The 12,842-nt window shown below is 39.2% G+C and overlaps 2 protein-coding genes and 1 long non-coding RNA gene across 3 annotated transcripts; 2 read left to right on the top strand and 1 right to left on the bottom strand.

The window, feature by feature from the left end:
* Positions 1-2,734: 2,734 nt before the first annotated feature.
* On the top strand, positions 2,735-7,104 carry LOC141593122 (putative membrane protein At1g16860). The gene is made up of 4 exons (XM_074414081.1): positions 2,735-3,721; positions 5,496-5,651; positions 6,079-6,290; positions 6,398-7,104. The coding sequence occupies exons 1-4, from the start codon at positions 2,975-2,977 to the stop codon at positions 6,588-6,590; spliced, it is 1,308 nt and encodes a 435-aa protein (XP_074270182.1). The 5' UTR covers positions 2,735-2,974; the 3' UTR covers positions 6,591-7,104.
* Positions 7,105-7,612: 508 nt separating this feature from the next.
* On the bottom strand, positions 7,613-12,438 carry LOC141593127 (uncharacterized). The gene is made up of 3 exons (XR_012521286.1): positions 12,243-12,438; positions 11,569-11,687; positions 7,613-8,085 (listed from the first exon to the last, which is right to left on the bottom strand). It is a non-coding gene; the product is annotated as an uncharacterized LOC141593127 (long non-coding RNA).
* Positions 8,318-10,903, top strand: LOC141593123 (G-type lectin S-receptor-like serine/threonine-protein kinase At1g34300). Its single transcript, XM_074414082.1, has one exon. It carries the CDS (start codon positions 8,417-8,419, stop codon positions 10,820-10,822), a length of 2,406 nt encoding a protein of 801 aa, XP_074270183.1. The 5' UTR covers positions 8,318-8,416; the 3' UTR covers positions 10,823-10,903.
* Positions 12,439-12,842: the final 404 nt, after the last annotated feature.

A 12,842-nucleotide genomic window follows, 5' to 3' on the forward strand; every position in this document is an offset into this window, starting at 1 on the left:
CTTCCAAATATCTCAAATTAAAGTGTATAATACACGGTTTTCACGATTTTAGGGTCCCAGAACAAACGTGTCCGTAAATCATACGGACGGTTCCTCGGATCAGATAAGCAACCACACAAATTTCGAGAAGGAAGAAAAGACATTTAAGGGTGTCGGTACACGATAAACAAGTCTCGGGCGAAAATCGGGTACTACTAAAAAATAGATGAATACTTGTTATTTAGAGTTAAAATCAAATATTGTAACTCATGAAACGACCCAGACACATGGCATAAAAATTGGAAGAAAAAGAAACATGATCACATATACAACCTCCTAAACGAACCAAATTTATGTGTATAATATAGGATTTTCAGGATTTTAAGGCCCTGGAACAAAAATGTCGTTAAATTAAAAAGGACGGTTTCTCAGCTCAGATAAAGCGGTCACATAAACTTTGAGAAGTAACAGAGGACATTCGAGTGTGCCGGTGTGCGATAAACTAGTCTCGGACGAAAATCAGATACTTATTAAAAATAGATCAATATTGTACTTGTTATTTAGAGCTGAAATCGAATACGTTAAATCATGAAGCGACCTCGTGCACGTGGTAGAAAAAATGGAGAAAAAGTAACATAAAACGGTACGGCCTCCCAAATAGGTCAAATTAAAGTTTATAATACACGGTTTTCAGGATTTTAGGGTTTCGGAACAAAAATGTCAGTAAATCATACGGACGTTTCCTCGGGTCAGATAAAGCAGTCACACAAATTTCAAGAACTAATAACGAAAGACATTTAAGGATGCCGGTACGCGATAAACGAGTTTCGGACGAAAATCGGGTTCTCCTAAAAAATAGATGAATATTTATTATTCGGGGCTGAAATCGAATATGGTAACTAATAAAGCGACTCCAAACACGTGGCATATAAAAATTGGAGGGAAAAGAAACATAACTCAGTACGACCTCCTAAACAGATCAAATTTATGTGTATAATACACGATTTTCGGGATTTTAAGGTCCCGAAACAAAAATGTCATTAAATCAAAAGGATGGTGAAGTACATGATATTAAAGTGTTATCTAAATGGGAATCGTCAGTCATACTCTGATGATGATTAAAGTGTCATGTTCTACCAAATCTAGAGAAAAGACTGGTTATATAAGTTTAATAACATAGCTTAGGATGGTCCATTAATTATTTACAATTTATGTTTCCTAATATCACCATAAACTAATCAAAGTGGAAATATAATATCGGTCCTATGTTGACATTTTTGTCATTAAAAACTTTTCGTGTTTTTTTGGCACAATGTCATTAAAAAACATGATCATACGAGGTGATTCTTGATACCCTCCCCTTAATCGACATACCATGCTATCATGAGCCATGTCTTGCACCACTTGTCATCGCCTGGTCAAGTAAGTACCTCCACATGCTCCTAAACTTGCATATCCATGTGCCCTTCTAGGGAATTTGCTACACATGCATATCAAGCATCCTCTACATCCAATATATCCTGGACCGGGTCCGTGACTTCAAAATTCTTAGAACACCAACGATCTACGGCATCCAACCTGGAAAAGACCCACTAGACCTGTGACACCCAACCTGATAAGAGTCCACCTGATCAACAGTTCTAGTACACAAGATATGAGTTCCATGCCTTATAGTGTACGCCACCTTCAAGTCTTGGCTCCATGCTTCTTCTTATGTTTAACCCAAGCCAACATTGGCTCTGATACCACTTGTTGCGCGGAAGCGTGAATACCTCGTGTTAGACTTATGTTGCACCAGTATCCACCGTCCATAATAGTACGATAATATTGTTCGCTTTGGGCCAAACTCTCACAGATTTACTACTGGACTCATTCCCAAAAGGTCTCGTACTATTATATTTTGTAGACACTTATAAAGATGATCTTAACTTCCATCTTTATTCTACTGATATGAGACATGAATTTGTACCCTAACAATATCCTTATTTATTTTCCTTAGTAAGTTGGACAAATAAATGCGAATGAAAATATAATACTCCGTTATAATTAAGTAACCTTTACTCCCCCCATTCAACTCCACTTTGCAAGTATTTCTTTTCGTTCATTCAACTCTACGTTACATGTTTCCTTATTTGGTTAAGAAAATGATTATTCTATCCTTGCTGAAAATCTATATTTACAAAAAATGACATTCATATGGACCATATTCCATACTAATCCACCATAAAACTCCACCTTTATATTTATTTAATATTTTTAACATCTCCATTCTCTTTCCCGATATATTTTTAATAATTTTTTTAATCTGTTTCTTAACATGGTTGTAAAAACAAACATGTAAAGTGGAGGTATTATAACAATTGCCTTTGCTTGAGATCGCCTTATTTCGCATCAGTAACAAGACCTCTCATGGAAGAAGACATGGGTGGTGGGACACCCCACGTGCTTTCCCACTCACACCCTAAATGGGTTTTTTATGATGAGAGAAATAAGATCCGCTCAACAACGATTTTAGAGCGGATATGGCGATCTGAAATAAGAATTTCAGATTATTATAAATGATTGTATCTTACCGGAAGGCCACGGGGAAGCTTGTTTAGAGGATGAGCTGGCAATTGTTTTGATTTTTAAATTGGCTGCCCATAAAGCATGGAGAGCATACACACTGTACGTACAAAATACAATTAACGAATTTCACCAAAATGAAAACAAAAAAACACATACTAATACAATAACAATGACAAAAAAAAATGATAAAAAGAGGTGAAAAAAAGCAAAGGGGGGAAAAGAGACAGAACCCGACCCAAAGCCCAGCCATTGACAGACAGTAAAGCACCGACTCCTTCATCTGACAGGGGTATTCTCGTCATTGAATATCATCATCAACAACACCATCCATCCATTCATCCCCGTCTTCTTCATTTGTGTCTTTCTCTTTCTCTCTCTTCTCACTTCACTCACTCTCTCACTTTCCACTCCTCTCTTCTTCATCATCATGTCTTCTCGTACCCAATCCCACAAACTCGGCAGCGGCCTTTACGTCTCCGGCAAACGCGACAACCACTCTTCCACCACCACTCGTACCCCAACCATGTCCTCCCGCTCTGGACCCTACACCGCCGCCGACCTCTCTAAATCCGGCGAACTCGCCAAAATGTTCGACATCTCTCTCTCCTCATCCTCCTTATCCCAACCCACCACTCCTAAACTCCCTTCTCGGACCCCTTCTCAGCCCAACTCCGGATCCGGCCCACAACCCGCCGTTCCTTCTCGCCTTTCCAACTCCGGACGCGTCGCCCTACAACCCACCGGCCTCATCATCTCTGGCCCACTCACTTCCTCTGCCGCCCCCACCAGGAGATCCGGTCAGCTCGAAGGGAACTCCGGTCAACAGCAACCCGGGAACAACCACCAGCAGGCTTCCGGCAAGATGGTGTATGGGGCGGCGGTGACGAATATGGGGAAGGAGAAAGGAGGGAGGTATGGGGTGAAAGTGTCTAAAGCGATAATGTGGGTATTTGGGATACTTGTTTTGATGGGTTTGTTGGTGGGTGTGTTTCTTATGGTGGCGGTTAAGAAGCCTGTTATTTTGGTTGCTGTTATCGCGGTTTTGGTTCCGGTGATGGCGGTTTTAGCGTGGAATTATGCGTGGAAAAAGAGGGCGGTTTTAGGGTATGTAACTAGGTTTCCTGATACTGAGCTTCGTGGTGCTGTTGATGGTCAGTTCGTCAAGGTTACTGGGGTCTGTATTCTTCTAAATATCCTATTTTACTTGTTCGATTGTCTTTTTTAGTAATTCTATCTGTCACCTTTTATTATTGTTTATTATTAATTACTCCTTCTTTGATTGATTGTCTTTTTTAGTAATTATTTGTCGCTGTTATTAATGTTTATGGCCCTTTGATTGTCTTTTTAAAGTAACAAGTTTAGTGGTTGAGAAATGTGGGCTGTGTGTGTGTGACTCTGTTGTAGTAGAAGCTTGAAACCGCGAGCAGATAAGAGAGCTTGATTGACAGTGGAAGGGAACAATTGGGTGAAAAAGCCGATCAAGAAAGGTGGTGAGAGGTGTGTTTGCTTTGGAAATATTTGTGAGCTCTTGAGGAAAGAAGAGTGAGTCGTTTAGGAGTGTGATTAAGGCCATGGCATTGATGAATGCCTGAATGTGGGTTTCTGCACATGTTTACTTGTAGTATTGGATACTGCAATACCGTCTGTTGTTGTGATTGTGTAGAGAAGGTTAAAAAGTTGTAGGATTAGTCATGTGACATTAGAGTTCTGAATAAGCAAAGTGGAGCAGCAGTTCAAATCACATGTTGACATGTAGTTTTAGCAACAAACTTGTGTTTAGGGGTGGGAATCTATAATGTTTATCATGCTTAATGACACTCGTATTATGTTGGCTTCTATTGTCAAAGGAATTTCATGCTACATTACTTAGGTAAGCTACAAGTGTCCGATGCTACATGATGTTGGAGTGTCCGACACGGCTATGTTATTAAAAAGTTCCATGTTTTTGGTTTAAAATGAAGTGTCAAGGTGTGCTGCCGTGTTGTGCCAAGCTATCAGAGTGTTGGATTTGCCACACGTCACAAAAGCGAAGTGTCCAAGTAACATAGATAACGTGCATAAATGTCACTTTTGTTTCATGTGCAGACTGCACTGCAAGTCGTGTTACCAACTCCCAACTATTGCTATGACCAGCTATTATAATCTAAATTTCTGATGCAATAACTGAGTGCTACATCTGCAACTTTAAGTTCGATTTGAATAAAAGGATTAAGCTTTCCAAAAAAAAAAAATATTTTGAAGAATTAACTAAGAAACCTATTTATGATATTGTAAGTCAGATTACTTTGCGTGCAAAGGATGGACTTGGTAGCATTCTAGTACCCGCTTTGTTTATTTAAGACTGATGCATTGTTTTTATGAGATTATTGGTGATATAGTATAACTTTATAACCCTTTTTATCAGTGCCATTTGTGTTCTAGTATCCTGTAGGCTACTTTTATTTGTCTTACGGAGAATTATGTACTTATAAAGGGATTGAATCGGTTCGTAGCGTGCTTGCGTGGTATACAATAACAGCAATACCAATAACAGCAAAAATATTACCCCAATACCTCAAGAGCTACAAATGATGGGATAAGCCGTAAGGGGGTCAGATGTACACAAATTTACCCTTGTGTTAACAACAAACACTGGTCGTTATGGACTGGACGGCCTAGAATGAAAATTGCTTCGAGAATTGCTCGAATGCCTACTTCCCAATGAAAACAAGCGCATAGTTTAGTGAACCATTCTTGCTTTTTTCTACCATAGTCTAGAACCAAAATATATCTGTCTTGACTCTATATTAGAAATCGAAATTAAACTATGTTCTCTTATCAGAACTGATAATTTACATGCGCATATCTGAATGTACTGATAATATATGAAATGCTTGTGTGCTATTTTTTTGATGCTCTCTTTTGTTATTCACTAGCTGGATTGAAGTTCATGATCTATTTATATGCAGGTTGTTACCTGTGGCAGCATACCTCTTGAATCATCCTTTCAGAGGGAACCTCGATGTGTATATGTGTCAACAGAACTATATGAATATAAAGGGTGGGGTGGAAAATCTGCAAACCCCAAACATCGTTGCTTCTCATGGGGAAGCAGGCATTCTGAGGTCAGTTTATCTGCTCTCATTCCGACTTTTCGTATCGGCATGTGGTTGGCTAAATTAATTCTTTGTAGAACTGGTACATTTGGAGTCTCTGCCCTATTAAAGATCCGTCATTAAACCATAATAAGCTATTATGGCGTAATGATGGATCTTTCCATTCTCGACTCTGGAACTCAATTTATGTCTGTTGAGAAATATAATATCACTAACTTAGTTTGCCCTGCAACAAAATGAATTTCTCTTGCTTATTGATTATTGAGTATTACTGGTTTGTTACAGATCGAGAGATGGCTTATGTAAACGTCTGCTTGTGATGAACATGATACTTGTTAGTGTCAACTATTTTGGTTCAATTTAATATATACGAAAATGTCATGTATGCTCATCTTTTTGGATTTGAAACCAATCGTCTCTTTTATTCACTTGGCAGAAATATGTGGCTGATTTCTACGTATCAGACTTTCACTCGGGATTAAGAGCCCTTGTAAAAAGTGGTAATGGAGCAAAAGTGACTCCTCTTGTTCAGCCTGCCACTGTAGCTGACATAACGAAGGAGAAGCGAGACTTATCTCCAAACTTTTTGCAATGGTTAGCTGGTAGAAGCCTTTCCAGTGATGACCGTGTAATGCGCCTTAAAGAAGGGTATGGACTCCTCTTTCACCTGGTGCTCCTATCACGTAGATTCCCCGACTAAACTTTTCCGTAGTTCTTAGATAGCAAAATGACATTATTCCTCCTTGCTTACTCAGGTATGTGAAAGAAGGTAGCACTGTCAGCGTCATGGGAGTCGTCAGACGCCACGAGAATATCGTCATGATTGTACCCCCTGAGGACCCCATTTCAACAGGTTGTCAGTGGTTACGTTGCCTATTACCGATGTACATTGAAGGCTTGATCTTGCATTGCGAGGATAATCAAAATGCAGAAGTGATCCCAGTGTAGAAAGCCCTCTCGTTTTCTACGTGGATTGTCCTTATGTGAGTGACTCCAGGAAAAGGTAAATATCTTGCACACAAAAAACTTGGGAAAAAGGGCGAAAAATTACATAATGCCTAGCGTAGCCCATCTCTGTCAATATTGTTCTTGATCTATTTAAGTTGCAAGTGGATGTTTATAACAAACAAACAAGGAGATCCAAAAGGCGCAGAGAAGGCAAAATGGTTTAATAAGTACGACTTGGTGGAGTCGTGTACTTGTAATGATCATTGTGTTTATAATCTGATCAAAGGGAGAGTTTGTTCTCTCCATACACTCTTTAAGAACGACGGATCGAGATGTCTTTCATGATCCATAATCTATCACTTCTGTATATCAGCCAAGGCAGATTTGCCAAGTTATGATGTTTTTCTGTATGCATTTTTTGTTTATTGGAGGCTAGCACACACCTAACAGGCTCAAAATAGAGTCTGTATTGATTATGATTTAGAAATGAGATGTTTAATCTGTTTATCTGTGATGTGATGTGATGTTCACTCTAATTTTGCTGATGTTCACCAAATCAAAAGTTTCTATAAGAGAGAATTCGACGCGAAATTAGCGTGTGACATGTCTGTTGTTGCCTAGTAAAGAAAGCGTGGACTCAATTTAGTTAGTGATTGTGCTTTCTTTTTGCAGCTTAGCTTTCCCTTGAATAACTAACTAGGTAGTGTTTATTGTTTACCATTTGTCATACACTCGTATATGAGACGTTCTCACTATAAGACATTTAGTGAGACATTTCAACAACTAATTATACAGATACGGAGTATAATTTTGGCATGGCGGCTACTCCCCGAGTTGTTTCGTCAGAAAATTCTGTGCATGTCATGACAATCCTTGTTATGAATGAATGAATGAATGAATGAATGGCAGCATTTTCCCCTGAACTAGATAGATAGATACGCAGTAGTAGAAATACCAATTACATTATGGAATCATCTTTTGGATTGTCAAGGTCAAGGATGGTACTAGTAGTCTAGAGAGGTCCATACACCATTGACTTCGTCACAGATCATTTTCCAAGTCTGCAAACACTGTTTGTATTATAGCAGGTTAGTATGTCATCGTACCTTTGTAGTTGAGGACTTTCAACTTTACATTCTCCAAGACTTGAATATTGTTTGCCACTTACTAGTCTTCCTTAAAATGGATGTATCCGTCTTAACATTAAAACGTGTTAAATATCAACCAACGTGTTCATATAAAAGAAATTTATTATTTTTCCGATGCATTTTTCTTTTGTCTTACTCACCCTACTTGAAGTATGAAGGTGTAATTAACCATCCCTAGCATTTCCCTCTCGAGTTATTTTCTGTGAGTAAATTATTACTTTTCTCTTTCACGTTAATCCCGTCTCGCCCACTCCACAAGCTGCCACACCTCCGGTGATCGATGTCATATGATCGTTTATTAAAAAGTAAATAAAGCAACCACCAGTTACGGAGTATTATCTTCAAGTCTGTGCAATAGAGTAGTATTGTTGAGTCAAATAAGTAAACAGAAGTCGTAGTAAACCAGAAATTTGCAAGCAGACTCTGAATAGTCTAAACTCTAAAGCAACACGTCTGCCACTTGTTGCTTGTCATCTCTGGTAATTCCTAACAAGAATTTATGACTAGTAATTAGTACTAACTTGAGCGCTGAAAATAATAGAATAAAACCCAAAGCCGTCATTAAAATATTCCGTACCTCATTGACTCCTTATCACCATAAAATGCAACCCATGTAAACTGTAAACACCATCATCATCTTTCCCCATTTATTCAACGTTACACCAAACTCCCTAAAACATGTCTTATTCATTTTCATATTCTATACTCATCTTCTTCATAATTCATCATCTCCTCCAAATTTCTTCATTTTTATCAGCTGCACAAACCATCTCTTCTTTCTCCATACAAAATTCACCTTGGAAACCTACCCTAAACATTACTCTTGTTTCTCCTAACTCCAGTTTTGCTGCAGGTTTTCACCCTTTAACCCCTTCATCAAAACTTTACGTATTCTCTGTTTGGTACGCCAACATTTCTGATCATGCTCTAGTGTGGTCTACTAAATGGGATGTTCCTGTTCAACAGACAGGATCATTGACTATCACCTCCAAAGGTGTGCTTCAGCTCACTAACGGCTCCTCGTCTGGTCCAAACCCATGGCCTGGAGCACCTCCTCCTCCTGTGGGTAATAACTCGACCCGATTGATTCTCAGGGATGATGGGAAGCTGGTGTTTGGTCCATGGGATAGTTTTCAGCACCCTACCGATACAATTCTACCCACACAAAGTATGAATAACACCATTTTGACATCCCGGAATGGAAAGTTTCAGTTCACTGGCTCGAAAAATCTGGTATATAACACGTCGGATTCCTATTGGACTTCAGCTAATGGGTTTTTAAGTCTTGGGATTGATGGGCGGATTGCGCAGGCTGGTGCAGACCCGCTTCTTACTTCAGATTTTGGACAAAACCTAACCAGGAGGCTTGTATTGAGTAATGATGGGAACCTTAGAGTCTTTAGTTTTGACCAGAAAAACGAAGAATGGGTGACTGTTTGGCTGGCGGTAGTTGTCATTTGTCAAATACATGGGTTATGTGGGCCAGGTTATATTTGTTATAGTGACGGGTCTACTTTATCGAATTACGAGTGTGTGTGCCCACCCGGGTTTAGACGTAGCTCCACGTCGAACTCCTGCGAGAATGAAATACCCATTATTGATACAGCAAGTAATAAGTTTTTACGCCTTGATTATGTTGACTACTTAGATGGATCAAATCAAACTGATTTACAGGTCCATAGCTTTGACCACTGCCAATCTAATTGCTTGTCAAACCCAAAATGTCTGGGATTTGGGTTCAAGTTTGATGGTAGTGGCTATTGTGTGCACCACTTAAACAGACTCTTAAACGGGTACTGGAACCCTGGTACAGGGTCTGCATTTTATCTACGGGTGGACAAGTCAGAGACTGAACCAACTAACTTCACTGGGATGTCGGAAGTTCTTGTAACTACTTGCCCAGTTCGTATCAGCTTACCAAACCCACCTGAAGATTCCAATGAGACAGCCCGCAATATAATAATCATAGTCATTCTATTCACAGCTGAAATTGCGAGTGGGGTACTCTTATTTCGGGCATTCCTCAAAAGGTATGTGAAGTACCGGGACATGGCCCAAGCACTTGGACTTGGCCTACTGCCCACAGCTGGACCAAGAAGGTTTACGCTCAGTGAGATTAAAGCAGCAACTATGAACTTCTCAGATGACAATGTGATAGGGAAGGGTGGGTTTAGTGATGTTTACATAGGTAAGTTGCAGGACGGCAGACCAGTGGCTGTGAAATGCCTGAAAAATGTTTCTGGGGGTGATGCTGAGTTTTGGGCTGAGGTAACGATCATAGCTCGTATGCACCACCTCAACCTGGTACGTTTATGGGGATTTTGCAATGAGAAGGGCCGAAGAGTTTTGGTTTATGAACATGTGCCAAATGGATCACTTGACAGATATCTGTTCCGACCCAGCAGAATTCCTGGGTCAAATGATGAAGAAAACAATGATGATATAGGTTCAGTGGAACTCCAACAAAAGCCGGTACTTGATTGGAATATTAGGTACAGAATTGCCATAGGTGTGGCCAGGGCAATAGCATACCTGCACGAAGAGTGTTTAGAATGGGTATTACATTGCGACATCAAACCTGAAAATATACTCCTAGGAGACGACTTCTGCCCTAAAGTTGCAGATTTTGGTTTATCTAAGCTCAGGAAAAAGGAACAAATCGTAACAATGTCAAGGATTCGCGGAACTCGAGGTTACCTAGCACCAGAATGGGTCAATAAAGAGACTATCACCTCCAAGGTTGATGTGTATAGTTTTGGGATGGTGTTGTTAGAAATTGTGAGTGGGGTAAGGAATAATTCAGTACAACTAACTGATATGCCTAGTGAAGAGTGGTATTTTCCAAGGTGGGCTTTCAATATGGCAATCGAGGAGAAGAGAATGGATATGATTTTAGACCGTCAGATTAAACATGCTTATGATGACAGGGTACATTTTAAATTGGTCGATCGTATGGTGAAGACGGCAATGTGGTGCGTGCAAGAGAAGCCAGAGATGAGACCATCTATGGGAAAGGTGGCAAAAATGCTTGAAGGTACTATCGAAATTATAGAACCTCCAAAACCGACAATCTTCTGGATGTGAAGTGATTGATTTGTGAATGTATGACCAAAGATGTGAATTTCTTTTTCTTCTGTAATTTGAGAATGTCAGTAATTGTTCCAATCGCCTCTTATGCAACTGTATTATACAATTGGTACTTTTATGTAACTCGGCACCAGAAAATGTGAGTTGAATATGGTCATCGTGTATAGAAAGAAGGAAAACATAACAATGCTTGAATTAGACAGCTCAGGGCTCTCACTCCGCTCAGGCCCTTATTATGATCACCCTTGTTCTAACAATGCAGCCTAAACCAGAAAAATTAACAACTTCAATTCTTAAAAGGGGGAAAAGTAGAGATTCAGTTGCAAGGTTCACAGATATTAGTTTCCCTTGAACAGCCATATTGAAGATAAAAGGCCACTATATAGGTGACCTTGTTTTAGTTGCTAAAGTTAATGCTCAGTTATCCTAATTAGGTGACCTTATACTAGTTTCTCAACTCGAATCTCATCCGTTGTGGTCGTTTACCAGGAACACAGAGCAACACATGGTACTAATTCTTAAATCTTATGATTGTCAATGATTCCAAGAGTTTAAAAGACAGCAACCCTATATAGTACTAGTAGTATAGTAGAACTGAATCAATGAGGAAGGTAACAATATCTAAAAAGCTTCATAAATAGTTACCAAGTCGCGGTGATTAGAAATCATGTGATTCATGAAAAATCAAGAATAGCTAGGAAAACTCTCAAACAATGGTTAAAGAAATGGTAGGAGTAACATACTTGAGACCCTTTCTTTACGCAATCTTCTTCATATCGAGCTCCATGTATCCAACTGCACTCTAGCATGCTCCAACATCTAGCACACTCTTCAGTTCTGAACTCAACATCAATTCAATATCCTATTGGTGCACCGAAAACCCACACCAACGCATGTTAATAGGAATATTATTTTCAGTATCCTCACCAGCAGAAAATAACTAGTTCCTGTACTACCAAGTAGCATTGCAAAAAAAACTGGTGACTTTATGATACATAGAAAAATAACTGCGAAACCAATGCTAACATAAATATGTACATGCAAACATGGCGATTTTGTGGAGGAACTGATGATATTAATGAGCTTATTAAAGGAATTGATGCAGATTACTTCAACATGCCGCAGCTAAATCATTCGACAAATCCGACAACAAAGCTCAGAATAATTACTGTATCTATATTGCATCAATCCTTTCAGCAAATATTACAGCACAAACCCCGAGATATAATAAAAAATAAACATAAATTGCTTTCAATTACTCCCAAAATTACTGCATTCTTGAGAATCTAACAGCAAATACGAAGACTACAATTAAAATATAGGGGGAGAGGAATCCAGATGAAAAATACAGCGGGGAATTAAGCAGACAGAAATAATGTGAAGTGAGTAGTGAGAGAAAGAGATGCTAAGGAAATACCAGTGGAAAATTGGCAGAGACCTGAGTTCACTTGAACAGAGTTTGACAAACACGAATATTAACTTCACGCTTCACTCTATCTTAATCACTCCTGCTTAAGACGACTTGTTAAGACTTAAGACGGTCGTAAATAAGAATTGGCTATCAAAGAGAGGGTCCGAGGAGTTCCATTCAACTCATGTTTAATTGTTTATGTTCTCACTTCTCACTCGCTGCTTTATTTCAGGTTAGTGTCCATAATTTTATTCGGTTTTATCATTACGACCGTATTTTTTTTATTTTTTTTCTTTAAGGCAGATGTTGTGCAGCTACGATCACGCTCAAATCCCATTAACTAGCAGCTCACCAATTATCGGACTTCTGTTTGGGTGAAAAGAATCGGATCAAGTCCACTAACAGTCAACCCTCGTCTCATTTTTGGTTTGACATACTTCGAACATGGTCAAATTTTGCAAGCTCCGATCACGCTTAAATGCCGTTAACTAGAAATGAGGGTTGTCAAGTGATCGAGTCTAAAAGCCATGTTGCTGATTATAGAAAGGTATTGTATATCCTTTCATGAGAATCACTTGGCAACCTATGATCATGCTAATCATTTCC

Source organism: Silene latifolia, chromosome 7, assembly GCF_048544455.1.
Source record: "Silene latifolia isolate original U9 population chromosome 7, ASM4854445v1, whole genome shotgun sequence".
NCBI classification, from domain to species: Eukaryota; Viridiplantae; Streptophyta; class Magnoliopsida; order Caryophyllales; family Caryophyllaceae; genus Silene; species Silene latifolia.